Here is a 15,583-nt window from a genome sequence, read left to right as displayed (position 1 = left end):
CTGCTGATACACCAGTTTGGCCACCAGGTACGAATCACATGATTTATACACCTATTCTTTTTTTTCTATACTAACTTGCATACAGACACTTTTGCTGCCATCTGTCTGCTTTTTTATTATGTTATGTATATAAATTATTGTATTTATTTTATTTTATTTTGTTGTGTGATATTAATTTTATGTAGTTATTTAATAAAATGAAATTATTTAATTTTATGCGATTATTTAAAAAAATAGTTATTTGATTGAGTAAAGAAAGACAAAAATTAGAAAAAACTTAATAATCCTATACTCATGTTATTTGTAGGGGATGGATTTGCCAATGGTATCATTGACCTGGGTGGTGGGTTGCTAGTGTCACAAATTTCGACATTCAAGAAAGTTTGGACCACTTATGAAGGCGGACCAGATGATCTTGGAGCTACATTTTTTGAGCCAACAGATCTACCTGAAGGGTTCTTTATGCTAGGATGTTACTGCCAACCCAACAACAAACCTCTTCATGGTTGGATTCTTGTGGGGAAAGATAACTACTCTTCAACCACAAATGGAGCTTTAAAGAAACCACATGATTACAAATTGGTATGTAACATCAAATCTATACAAAACAAACAAGATGAAGAAGGATATATTTGGTTACCAATAGCACATGATGGTTATAAAGTTGTTGGCCATGTTGTCACTACCTCAAAAGAGAAGCCTTCATTAGACAGAATCATGTGTGTTAGATCTGACCTCGCTGATGAATGTGTCAAATACAAATCAATGATACTTTGGAGAAATAACAACAAGAGGTTTAATGTTTATGATGTTAGACCAATCAAGAGAGGTATTGAAGCTAAAGGTGTTTATGTAGGAACATTCTTAGCTCAAAGTGGAAGGACAAAGTCTAAAACTTGTTCTATTGTTTGTTTGAAAAATTTGAATGCTAGATTATTTTCTTCCATGCCTAATTTAAACCAAATTAAGACATTAATCAAAACTTATTCTCCTTATATGTACTTACATCCTATGGAAAGGTATCGTCCTTCATCTGTGGAATGGTTTTTCAATAATGGGGCATTACTCTATGAGAAAAGAAGGGGTATAATCAAAGAGTGTCCAATAGAATCAACAGGTTCTAACCTTCCTAAAGAAGATTCCAAAGATGATGATGTTGCTGTCACTTATTGGATGGACTTGCCTGTGGATGAGGCTAAGAGAGAAATAGTCAAAAAAGGAGATTTGTTAAGTTCCAAAGCTTATGTTCATGTTAAACCAATTTTAGGAGGAACTTTTAGTGATATAGTTATGTGGGTGTTTTATCCATTTAATGGGGGTGCAAGAGCAAAAGTGGCATTCATGAACATTCCTTTGAGGAGTAAAGGAGAGCATGTGGGGGATTGGGAGCATGTGACATTAAGGGTAAGCAATTTTAGTGGAGAATTATGGAGGGTTTATTTATCACAACATAGCAAGGGTCAATGGGTGGATGCATGTGATGTTGAGTTCCAAAATGATAATAATAGGCCTATGGTTTATTCTTCTTTACATGGTCATGCCTTGTTTCCTAGAGCTGGTCTTGTTATGCAAGGTGTTAGAGGGTTTGGTATAAGGAATGATGCAGCTAAAAGTGATGTGGTGATGGATATGGTAAAAGGATTTGAATTAGTTGCTGCTGAATATTTGGGGTCAGAGATTAGAGAGCCACCTTGGTTGAACTATGGGATGAATTGGGGTCCAAAGGAAGGGCCCAAGGGTCCAAAACAAAAGGATTTTTGGAAAGGAGATGAAAGGTGACCCTTCTATTTAATATTCAAGTCTTAATTGGTTGTGTATTTTTCCCTTAATATTATTTGTATAATATTCTTTTATACTTTTGTTGCGCTCATTCTTTTTGGGAATTGACACTTTACACCCCCCACATAAATGTCTTTTACTAAGAATTAAATCGTGACAGATTAGGCATAAAACCTAGAAAAATATTTCGAAAATATGAGGAGGGTGTTGGACATGAGAAGGGTCTATTCACAAAAATTCAAGTCTCTTAAAATTTATTAAAAAAAAAAAAAAAGAAATTCAAAATATTTTATTAAAAGAGATACTCCGCACTTTACAAATTGGTTTTATAAAGACGAGTTAAATTTAATATGAAAAAAACAAATTTATTTTTAAAATATGTAAATTAGACCTTCAAATAATATATAGGAATAATGTTTGTGTTCGGTCAATTATTTAAATATAAATATGTATTTCTTTAGTATTCTGATTATAAAATTTCTTTTACATAAAAATTTGAAGAAAATTATAATACAATAACTATAACTTACTGCAAAAATCATACACGAGACAAATATTTGTCACTGATCAATTAGTTAAAACATGATCTTTCACGAATCAAGTATCACACAAGGGAAATATATATATTTATCTTGTGTGATACATATTTTTTTAATTAAAGATCATGTTAAAATATGATCTTTAATTAATCAATTAATTAAAAAACAATTTTTCACAGATCAGTTATTTAAAAGAGAAATATGTATTTCATCAATAGTGTGTCTCTTGAATATCTTCTAGATAAAAATTTGAAAAAAGTTATAATACACAAACTATAAATTACTATATAAATCATACACATGACAAATGTTTTCACTCGTGTGTTAGTTAAAAGGTCTTTTGTGAATTAATCAGTTAAAAGATAAATATACATTTTATTAGTAGTGTGTCTCATCAATATCTTGAAAATAAAAATTTGAAGAAAATTATAGTACATTGATCATAGCATTTGGGCACATGTTACTAGCTTTTTCATTTGGTATTTTAAAATCTCTTTATAGCTTAGAATAATTTTTAGCTTGTTTCTAAACTTTGGGTCGAAATTGAATTATAATTTTATTATTTGTATTTTGACCCTTACTCGCTCTGTATGTCATAATTTGAGTTATGAATATCGGATTGATGCATGTTAGTAGGCGTTGGAAAGCTAAAAATCAGAGCTACAACTTGAAAAATTTCCCCTGTACCTCCATTTTTATACCTATACCCCCATAATTTTTTGAAAATGACAATTATGCCCTTATTAATTCAAAGATTTTTTTTTTTTATAATTTAATCTTTTCCGGAACTACAAAAAAGATTTCCGGTACACACCTTATTTCCGGAAAACTTTTTTCAAGTTTTCCGGTATAGAAAGTTGTTACCGGAAAACTTTAAAAAAGATTTCCGGTACAAAAGTGAAAAATTGTACTACTGGAAAACTTCATTCTAAAGATTTCCAGTACAGAAGGTGTTTCCAGAAAACTTTCTCAAAACGATTTCCGGTACACACCATTTTTTAATTTTTTTTTTAATTTTATTATTTTTATAAATGATAATACATTAGTCAATAATTAACGCATCATAAATATTAATTAACACATATAAATATACCATAAATAATTAATAATTAATACACCATTCAATAATTAATACACTATTAATATACCATAATAATTCATAATTAATACACCATAATTAATGATTAATACTCCTTTCCATAACAAGATCTATAAATTAGTTAAAATCAAATAAATACTAATTTAATAAAAAAATAAAACAAAAAAATTATTTTAAAAAATATTTTTTTAAAAAAATCAAACAACTACCGGAAAACATGTGGATGGAGTTTTTCGGTGGTTTCCGGAAATGTTACGTTGAAGTTTTCCGGAAATGATGTTCTGTACCGGAAAACTTTTTTCAAGTTTTCCGGAATGAAAGTTGTGTACCGGAAAACTTGAAAGAAGTTTTCCGGAAATTTTTTTTTTTGCTTGTTATTTCTGTTCCGGAAATGTTAAATGAAGAAATTAAAAAAAAAATTATATATATGAGGGTATTTTAGTATTTTTCCTTTACTTTTGGAGGTATAGGGATAAATGAGTGGGTACAAGTGAAAATTTTCTTACAACTTTTGTGTTGGAATAAAAGTCCAATGTTGAACTTTACTGGGCCTAAATTGCAGATTTCATAATCTGGACATTTGTAATAATTTTAAATAACGGACCACTTGTTTTTAAATCCCAAAATCGAGTACGATATATTGGGAGTTTCTTTTATTTCTTAGACATGAAATTTTTGGATTCAGATTGAGAAAAGATATAAACACTTTTTATTTTAATTTCATGGAAGACTAATTTCATAAGATTAATTCACGAGTTCAGAGTTTCATCAACACCGTTAGATTCAGGTTACACTGTCGATTTCGCTTCATGATTCTATTTATTTGATTATATTGATATTTTGATTGCTTAAATTGAATTTCAATAGGATCGATTAAATTCATTTGACAGAATTTTAGTTCGGTTTCTAATTTAATTGAATTATAACTTTGCGACGTTTGATCGTTAATTGTAATATATCGATGATTGTGATGCTTAATCCAGTCAAAGAAATCGAATTCATATAGGGATGATTACACTTGTTTGATCAATTCTATAGTCAAATAGGAATAGAATCACAAATTAGAAATTAAACTCATTGATAGAATTTGTGATAGGTTTGGAACTAGAATTAGTGAATTAATCGTTTTGCTCATATGTTCAAACAAAAAAATATCTAAAAAACCCCATTTCTAATTTCAACTTTCATTTTGGTTAATATTATTATATTATAAGTCCTTGGGAAATGAATTGATTTATATCCTCTATCTATATTTTATCACCAAATTTATGAACAATTGTTCATCCAGTATTTTTATAAAGGCTTGCTACCTATGGATAGAAGCATTTTGGATGTTGCTAGTGGGGGAGCACTCGTCGGTAAGACCCCAGAGTGGCAAAGGCTTTGATTGAGAATATTTCCATTAATTCTCAGCAGTTTACAACTAGAAGTAATTCGACAGTGTTGACAAGGGGTGTGAATGAAATTCAAGCTTCTTCCCACAAGAATTTATAAAGCAGACTTGATGAGCTTACGTCTTTAGTAAAAAAACTGACAATAGGTAAAACCCAAGCACTAGTATGTGGTATTTTCACTTCTCTAGAGCATCCTACAAATGCATATCCTTCATTGCAAGAAGATCCAATTGCTTATGCTCCTCAAGCATATGCAACAAATATATACAATCCTTAAGCCAACTATGATATGTCATATAACATGTACAATCCTGGTTGGAGAAACCATTCCAACTTGAGATGGAGGAATTCATCCGCACAACAGCAACATAAACAGCAATAACAGTAAAAGATTCCACATCAACAGCAAAATATTCCACAACAGCAAAACAATGCACCTTCATTAGAGGACCTCGTTAAATAGATGAATGTCCAGAATCTCCAATTTCAACAAAGAACAGATTCCACCATTCAGAATTTGGAGACAAGGATTGGTCAGCTAGCCACTTCAATTAATCAATTGCAAACTCAAGGGTCAAACCAATTATCTGCACAGTCAATAGTAAATCAAAATGCTCCCAATGTCAGTGAAATTATATTGAGGTCTGAAAAAGCTATTGAAATACCAAAGGTACGTGAAACTGTTGTGAAAAGTAACAAGGTTGTTAAGGACACTTTGATACTTGAAACTGTTGATATTGAACAAAATATACCACTTCATTTTCCTCAAAAGGCAGTGAAGACTAAGAAAATGGATGAGGCAGATAGGGACAAGAAGATCCTAGATATATTTAGGTAGGTGGAAGTGAACATTCCCCTTCTTTTAGCAATTAAACATATTCCAAGATATGCAAAATTTCTAAAAGAGTTGTGCACACACAAGAGAAGGTTAAAAGGTATTGAAAGAGTAAACATGGGGCGAAATGTTTCAGCCCACGTTCAGCCCATCCCTTAGAAATGCCAAGATCCAAGAACTTTTTCCATTCCATGTACCATAGGGAATAACCAATTTGAAAACGATATGCTAGATTTAGGAGCTTCCATTAAAGTTATGCCTACATCTATTTGTAACCCTCTTGCTCTTGGACCTTTACACAATACAGGAGTTACCATTCAATTGGCGAACAGAAGCAACACTCGTCCAATAGGACTTGTGGAGGATGTACTTGTTCAAGTTAATGAATTGATATTTCCAGCAGATTTTTACATTCTGGACATGGAAGGAGAGGGAGAGGGAGAGAATAAGTCCAACATGGCGCCTATCATCTTAGGCAAACCATTCTTGAAAACTACTAGAATAAAAATTAATGTACATGCTGGAATTGTATCCATGTAATTTGGTGATAGCATTGTAAAATTTAACATCTTTGATGCTATTAAACACCCCATGGAAAAGCATTCTATTTTTCAAATTGAATTGCCTGCTGATTTGGTTGATGACACTTACCCTGATATGTTTGCAACTGATTTTCCTTCATTGTCTGGTTTTGACGATACTTATAGTTGTGAATTCTATACAAATACTCAATTGTGCTCTATGTGTGCTGAGATCGAAACTGCTTTGCAGGTTGATCATTGTGTTGATATTGATATTTTTGCTAACATAATTGATTTTGGAGACTTAGCTTCGTCCACTCTTGTTGTACCCTCCATTGAGCAGCCACCGACTATAGAGCTTAAGCCATTCCTGAAAATTTGAAATATGCATATTTAGAAGGAAGTGACAAGTATTTTTTAGTATTAGCCCATCCATGTGTATGCATAGGATACTACTGGAGGATGGGGTAAAATCAGTCAGGCTGCCCCAAAGGCGACCTAACCCATTAATTATGGATGTTGTCCTTGCATGATTTTACTGTGTATGTGTCATGGATGTTGTCCTTGCATGATTTTACTGTTGCATGATTTTACTGTGTATGTGTTATGAATCTATCTTTTCAGTGGGAGTAGTCCTTGCACAAAGGGTTGGCAGGGTTGTCCATGTTATTTATTATGCTTCTAGAACTTTAGATTCTGCACAGACTAATTATACTACCACTGAAAAGAAACTTTTAGATATTGTTTTTGCTCTTAATAAGTTTAGATCATATTTGCTAGGTTCGAAGGTAGTTATTTTTAATGACCATGAAGCTTTGGAGTTCTTGCTGAAGAAACAAGAAGCAAAACTGAGATTAATCTAGTGGATGTTGTTACTCCAAGAATTTGATTTAGAGATTAAAGATAAGAGTGGAGCTGAAAATTTGGTGGCAGATCATTTGAGCAGAATAAAAATGGATGAGGACCCCATCCCTATTCAAGATGACTTCTCTAATGAGCAACTGCTACAGTTGCGTGAGGTAACTCCATGGTTTACTGATTTAGTTAATTATCTAGTTGTTGGAGTCCTTCCTACAGATATATCCAGAACACAAATACACAAACTTAAAAGTGATGTCAAATAATACATGTGGGATGATCCATATCTATGGAAATTCTATAGTGATCAGGTGATTAGGCGATGTGTTCCCCACCATGAGGCTCAATCCATTCTTCATTTTTGTCACGCCTCTCAAGTTGGTGGACATTTTCGTCCTCAACGGACAACAAGAAAAGTATTAGACTCGAGTTTCTTTTGGCACAATTTGTTTAAAGATTCTTTTGAGATTTACAAAACTTGTCAATAGTTCTAAATAGCAGGAACAACAATCACTCGTAGGAGTGAGATGCCTTAACAACCTATGTTTTTCTGTGAAGTATTTGATGTGTGGGGCATTGAATTTATGAGCCTTTTTCCTGTATCTTTTGATTTTGTCTATATTATTCTAGTTGTTGACTATGTTTCGAAGTGGGTGGATGCAATACCCACTAGGACTAATGATTCTAAAGTTGTTGCAGGTTTTATCATTTCAAATATTTTTTGCAGGTTTGGAATACCTCGAGCCATCATAAGTGATCAAGGCACTCATTTTTGCAACCGCGCCATGAACGCTTTGCTTCAGAAGTATGGGGTTGTGCATAGAGTTTCTACACCTTATCATCCCCAAACTAATGGGCAAGCTAAAATCTTAAATAGCGAAATCAAATAGATCTTAGAAAAGATGGTGCATCAAAACAGGAAAGACTGAAGCCACCGACTTGAATAAGCTCTTTGGGCTCATAGAACAGCCTACAAAACACCAATGGAGATGTCCCCTTATTGACTTGTGTTTGGTAATACATGCCACCTCCTATTGGAAATAGAGCAACGTGCTTATTGGGTGTTCAAGAGCTGTAATCTTGAGATGGAGAAAGCAGGTATGGAGAGAAAGCTTTAATTGCAATAACTTGAAGAGCTTAGACTTGAAGCTTATAAGAACTCTCGGGTCTATAAGGAGAAAACTAAGTACTTTCATGATAATATGATTTCTAGGAAGGAATTTTCCATTGGCCAAAAAGTTTTACTGCTCAACTCCCATCTGAAAACTAAACTTCGATCCAAGTGGATTATCCCTTTTGTTGTTACTAACATTTTTCCTCATGGTGCAGTGGAACAAAAAGTGAAAACACTGACAAAGTGTTCAAAGTAAATGGACAACGCCTCAAGCTATTCCTTAAGAGCTATGTGCTTGAAGATGCTACCATAGAAGAACTCTCATTGGAAAAGTCCACCTACAATAAAGTTTGAACATGAAGCTCCTTCTCCTTACTTTTATTTTATACTTGTTACTTTCATTGAGGACAATGTGTAATTTAAGTGTGGGGGTATTATTTAGGATTTTATTTTATTTGTTATCTAAAAAAATATAAAATAAATAATTTAATAAATAAAAAACGTGCATTGCACTACATGCTTTTTCATTAGATTTTGTGGTTGTAAATGTTGTGAGCAAATGTTGTGAGTTTGTTAGGACTGGCATAAATGGATAGTATATTTGCATTCTTGGTAAAATAAGTTGGATTAAAATGCTAAATTGCGTATCATTTGTGATAGGTCATTAACCTTTCAGAGAATTTGAGCCTTATTATGAATGAAATACAATTTTTCATCTTCTTTTTTCTTGTGTGTTATCTCACTCATGATTGCTAGTTACACTAGAACTTGACTTGACTGTTGTTCGCATGCATATATTGAAATGATCTAAGCATTTGTTTCTTGTTAAGATACCAGCCAAATAAGCTTACCTTACAATTATCCATTTGTTTAAGCCCCTTTGATCCTAATTATCTCATTGTTTGTTATATAGCTCATTACAAGCCTAAAAGTGAAAAACAATGAATTGACCCAATCTTGAGAGATAAATGGGTCTTTCCTTAAATAAGTGTGGGAGCGCTCAAGTTGTTTGTTAAAATTTGAGGTTTATTTAAAAATTAAAAAATAAATAAATAAATAAAAAGAGGAATAAAATAAGAAAAATGGTTGTGTTGTGAGCAAAGAGAGTGTGAGAAAAAAAGTTAATGACATTTTGTTGAGTTACTTCTCAATGTTGTTTATTTGTCTTGTTCATTACTCATTTATCCTCTTTGATTTTTAATCTTAGTCTCCTTATTAAAAGAGAAATATAAATTTCATCAATAGTATGTCTCTTGAATATCTTCTAGATAAAAATTTATAAAAATTTATAATACACAAGCTATAAATTACTATATAAATCATGCACATGACAAATGTTTTCACCTGTGTGTTAGTTAAAAGGTATTTCATGAATTAATTAGTTCAAAGATAAATATACATTTCATTAGTAGTGTGTCTCTTCAATATCTTAAAAATAAAAATTGGAAGAAAGTTATTGTACACTAATTATAATTTATGGTATAAACTATACACACACAAAAAAATTGTCCCTAGTCCATTATTTGAAAGATATAAATTTTATTTTTGAAATAGAAACATATGCTTCGAAATTTTTTATAAATAAAATAAATATTAATTATAAATAATTGTACACATAAGACTAAGAAAAGTTTAAATAAAAACATAAATACTTGTGTATTGAACACAAAAACTATATTTTGGTGATTTTGAGGCTCACCATTCAATGAATCCAAGTAGTATATTATCTCAACCATGATATTGTTATTGTAAATAATATTTTTAACAGAAACCTCACCGTCTATTCTAAGGTTCATGTATTGGCTTATCCTTCTCTTTGATTTTCATGAATATGTGGGATATTTCATATTCTCAATCTTCTTCATAGCTTGCAAATATTAAATGTGGAGATAAGAAGCAAAACTTATTTATTAATCCACGTGTGCTGATGAAATTTTCATACAAATACCTTAAAGTTAAAAGAAAAATTTAGAGACTAATAAAAAGAATTTGTTGATCAAAGTAGATAACATGTTGGCTACGTGTTTGAGGTACCTGACATACATACATATAGTAGAGGCAGATAACCACTAATGACAAATAATTTCTTTAATAATACCAACATCAATGTTATGTCTAAATTTTTCACCAAATATTTCACGCTCAATTTTTACCATTATTAAATTTGTAGGCCCCATATGTGCTTCAACATATAACTTAAGGATCATTAAATTTGGAGTAATATTTAAATAATCAATCATAGGGGGAGTTTTGAATTTTTTATTTTCCATGATCCTTGTTTGGTGATACAACAGACTATGTGCTTTGTTGGATATTCTTATCTAAGTGTTTGGATTTTGCAGAGTTATTTTTATCCATTTGTTTAGATTTTGTTGGGATCTAAATAGTTATATGACTATACATTAGTCATTAACAATTAATAATAATTAGGAATCAAGATTGGTAATAAGAATTTTACATTTTGGATTTCAGCAAGAATTTCAACTAGGTTTTATGCCCATGCCACTATTTTCCCTATTGTCTCTCTAGCCACATAGATATTCCCACTTTCAACGGAAATAGGTAATGGAGTATCTGACTCGACAGCAACATCGATTATAACTTTGATGTATCCCTCTAGCAAGTGGTGCACTATATCTCCTGGACTGTTATATAGTTTCCCATGACAAACGATATGTTTATTTGAAGACTATACAAATTACAAGATGAGACATATTAAACCTTTAATGAACAAATACAAACATTAATATAATTATTAACCAAAGCAAATAATTAAAATGTTTGTAGTTAATAAAAAAAAAAAGTAATTACCTAGGGAATGGTGGTAAATGCAACGTTGCAAGATTCGTTAGCACTAAAGAATCCTGAGTCAAGTTGTTGTTTCTCTGCCAATTCCTTTTCAAGCTTCATAATTCTCAACTTCAACGCTTTAAGTTCATTGTCCACTTCCTTTTGATTGGCGCATTTTTTACTTTGAAATTGTATTTCTGAGATAGCACTCTTGGACATTTAGCTTACTCTTGGACATTTAGAGCCTTAGATAACATGTTCAGCGTACTCTTGGACATTTAGAGCCTTAGATAGCATGTCCTTACGATCAAAATCTTCCTACTCTTTAGGTAAAAATTGTGCTAAGAGCTCATGACATAAATAAGCAAGAAAAAAAACTTGTTAATTGCTATCATTATTAACATGAGAATCTGACAAGCAAAAAATTATTACTTGACTTACACATTAATCCCACACTATTTGAATATTTTCATTATCTATCACTCTTGCTTTATTTGCACCAGCATCCTTCCATAGAACACGATGAGATAGGGTTGTGAGCTCATATCTCATCTCTTGTAGCTATACATTGACAAATTAAAAGAGCAATTAAATAATATTTTTTATCACATCTTGTACAATAAAATCATAAAAATACTTACCACCTTTAGTTCCAGACAAACATACCTCATACGTGATTTATCGTATGGATACGTGATTTATTGGACGTTCATTAACTATATTACCAATTTTATCTTTTAAAAGCTCTAATGTAAGTCGAGATCTATATTACTTATGCAACTTTCCTGCTTCGCTAAGTACAAAAAATTTATGTTCATCACCGACGTCATAAGCATCCTGCAACATAAAGTAGATCACTAATGTATTCTTCCAAATAAATTAAGATAATGTAGCTTGAGATAGTTCTTGTATTTCCTTCCAAATTCTTGTTTTTATAAACATCTAAAATTGATTTTTTTCGATCTTCAATTATTGCAAGTAATTGGAACTATCTGACGGATGGTAAAATCAATAAAGCTGTTTCTATTAGGCCCAATTGATTTATCATTTTCATCTCATGCAACCTTAAAAATCGAAAGAATAATTACATGAGTATATAAAAGATACAATATACCTTAGAGTCTATCCTGTAAGTCATGAGCTTCCCTGATCATGTTTTTGATTTAATTCCCAAACATACAGTACATATGAAATATTTGATTGATCTAATGATTTGAATTGAGAAACATTTCAGGCAAACAAGCAGACACCATACACTTGGAACAAAAGCTTACAACTCAAGGAATCAATCAAAGTTGGAGGATATGCTTGAGAAAGATGCAAATTTGTGTAGTGTAATTAGGTGTCATAGTAGTTAGTTTAGTAGACTAATCACTATGTTCTCATACTTAAGTCTTTGCCAATGAATATAAATCAATCAACTAATAAGTCAATTGATGAATCAATTGGGCAATCGATTGTCTGACTCAGAACCAAAGTTTTCACTACATAAATCGATTGGGCAATCGATTAGTTAAAGGTTTTTAGTGAAACCTGAGTTCTGGGCTTAATCCAATCAATTGGACAATCGATTAGGACATCCATTGAGCAATCGATTTTGCAAATCACAGAAACAACCATTTATTGAATCAATCGATTGACAAATCGATTGTGACAAAGTTTTTAAATCAGGAATATGTTTTGTGATCCAACAAATCGATTGGGACATCAATTGAATTAGATTTCTTAAACTACAAGTTTGTGGCAATCGATTGCAGTTAATCATTTATCAGAACCACTTTGAATAAATCGATTGGCACATTGATTTTGAACAAATAGCTGAGGTTCTGTAACAAGCACAATCGATTGGAAAATCGATTGACGTAAAAGTCTGAGTCATTGTGATCAGCACAATCGATTGACGAATCGATTGAAGCTAATGTTTCAGTTACAGAAAGGATTCAGCTCATTGCCAAATCGATTATGACTGTGATTATGAAGTTGACTGAGCAATCGATTGTTTTGATCTCGTTGTTTGAACAAAACACCTATAATCGATTACTCTATTGATTCTGATATAATCATAGTATCGGTTCTGATTTATGTATTAAAAGAATCAATTGGCAAATCAATTCATGCTTATTTGATCAAGATTCAAGAAAAATAAGACATGCGAAAGTCGATTGGGCAATCGATTTAGCTAGCTTTAAAACATTATAAAATCGATTGAGCAATCGATTGTCCTGATGTTTTTCTGAATATATATAAGCAGATTCAACCACTTTTAAAAATAACTTTTGGAAAACTTTTTGATAACACTTGAATAACTTTTGAATAACTTTGATAATCACTCTGAGAGAAATGTTTTTACAACACACAAATATTCATTGGCTAAACACTTTTGTGTGAGATCCTATATTGTGATTGAGTCAAAGTTCTTCATACTCTTTAATTCTTTGTGAAAGACAATTTTCTGTAATTGAAGTTCTAGAAATCCAGTAAGGAAACTGGTAACTATCTTTGTTGGTGTGAGATCATCGAGAAGAAGCTTCACTTGGATCTTGTGAGAGTTTGGCGATTAACTCCAAGGATCAGGTGGTGTAGAAATAGAAGTGAGTGAGTTGGATAGATAGGCCTTGTGTGAGCTGGACAATCTGTAAAACGTTCTCAAATCATTCTATTGGAAAAGGCTGAAATCTTGTTGGATTTCAGGATTGGATGTAGGCTATCAAACTGATAGTTGAAGCAGTATAAATCTTGGTGCACTTGTTTCTTATCCCTACTCTTTATTTGATATTACATAAATGCGTATTCGTGAATGTTTGAATTAATGAATTTCTGTATTGATTAACATTCTGAATTAAGCATTGTTTCTGTTCTCACATATTGATAATATTTGCAACTGTGTGAATCTTTGTTCCTGAATATATTCCGCTGACGATCTTTGATAATTTGTTTAATAATTTTTCATATTCTTTAACTAACAGAGGCCATTATTTCCTAATATATCCTATATTGCTCTTAAAGTACAATATTGCTAACCTTGTATTCCGTTCCTTTTCTTTTGGCTTTGATACAATTTTTCATCATAATCACACCACGTGTAGGAACATTTTCCCTATTATTCGAAGCACAATCATCATCATAAGGAGAAACCATTCAATTAAAATAATAAGAATAATAATGAGAATCAATAACAATAGAAATAAAAATTAGAATATAAATGATTAATAATAATTTTTTACAAAATTACCACGCACAATCAATCATATATTTTTCTCTTCCGTGTTGGATTCTTACTTTTCTAATTTTTATTAATACAAAATGATGGATTGATCCAAATCTCTTCATCATTTTCGTTTCTCTTATAGAGAATGTCATCTATAGTTGGATCAACTTCAAACGATTGTGAAGTATTAATGAAAGGATCATCCTCGATATATATCTTTTCATGTTCTTCCTTGTAGTGATAATTTATTTTGTTAGTTAAAAGCACAATTTTCCACTTTTCATTGGCAAGATTAGTGATATAGAACACTTGGTGAGCTTGTGATGCTAAAATAAAAGGTTCATCTTGTACCCCACTTTATTAAGGTCCACCTTCACAAAACCACACTTATCAATTTGAACATCGTTGTTGTTGTCATCCATCTCACAACCAAACACATGCACTATAAAGGATGTGTAATACAACTCTCATATACATTCCATGACCCCAAAGTATGATATATCGACATCAACTGAGGGATTTCTATCTTTGGCACTTGAGACATGCATAGATTGAGCTACAGGTGTGACGCCGCTTTTTTGCATAATACTTTGATGATCTTTTTTTCTTGTATGAAATGTGTACATATTAATTTCATAACCAAAATAACAGAGAGCATATAAACTTGGAGCAATTGCTAACCATCCCAATCTTTCTAAAATTGAATTAGGATTTTTAGCTAATTCTAAAACAATGTGCTATTTTAGCCAAGATGTAAAAGTTTGACTGTGTTCTCTTGTTATCCAATTGTTATTCCTATAAGGGTTCAAATCTTTAATTTTTTTCTTGTGTCTTTCAACATACGGCTAAACCTCGTTGACGTTTAACAAGGTTGCTACATCATTTTAACCAATCTCTTCCCCTATTGTTCTTACGAAGTGACATGACTTTGGAAGTCCAATGAATTCAACATTGGAGAGGTAGTCAATACAGAACTACAACCACTTTTAAAAATAACTTTTGGAAAACTTTTTGATAACACTTGAATAACTTTTGAATAACTTTGATAATCACTCTGAGAGAAATGTTTTTACAACACACAAATATTCATTGGCTAAACACTTTTGTGTGAGATCCTATATTGTGATTGAGTCAAAGTTCTTCATACTCTTTAATTCTTTGTGAAAGACAATTTTCTGTAATTGAAGTTCTAGAAATCCAGTAAGGAAACTGGTAACTATCTTTGTTGGTGTGAGATCATCGAGAAGAAGCTTCACTTGGATCTTGTGAGAGTTTGGCGATTAACTCCAAGGATCAGGTGGTGTAGAAATAGAAGTGAGTGAGTTGGATAGATAGGCCTTGTGTGAGCTGGACAATCTGTAAAACATTCTCAAATCATTCTATTTGAAAAGGCTGAAATCTTGTTGGATTTCAGGACTGGATGTAGGCTATCAAACTGATAGCTGA

General features: G+C 31.7%; 1 protein-coding gene across 1 annotated transcript in view; it reads left to right on the top strand.

The window, feature by feature from the left end:
- The window catches only part of LOC101493362 (hypothetical protein At1g04090-like), a 2,837-nt gene extending 967 nt beyond the window's left edge, over positions 1–1,870 (top strand). The window contains exons 3-4 of the mRNA XM_004488528.4: positions 3–27; positions 308–1,870. Coding sequence (XP_004488585.2) covers positions 3–27; positions 308–1,779 — 1,497 coding nt within the window. The 3' untranslated portion in view covers positions 1,780–1,870. The remainder of the gene's footprint in view (positions 1–2; positions 28–307) is intronic.
- Positions 1,871–15,583: the final 13,713 nt, after the last annotated feature.

Source organism: Cicer arietinum, chromosome 1, assembly GCF_000331145.2.
Source record: "Cicer arietinum cultivar CDC Frontier isolate Library 1 chromosome 1, Cicar.CDCFrontier_v2.0, whole genome shotgun sequence".
NCBI lineage: Eukaryota > Viridiplantae > Streptophyta > Magnoliopsida > Fabales > Fabaceae > Cicer > Cicer arietinum.
Note: the sequence above shows the minus strand (reverse complement) of the source record. Positions and strands in the feature narration are given on the sequence as shown.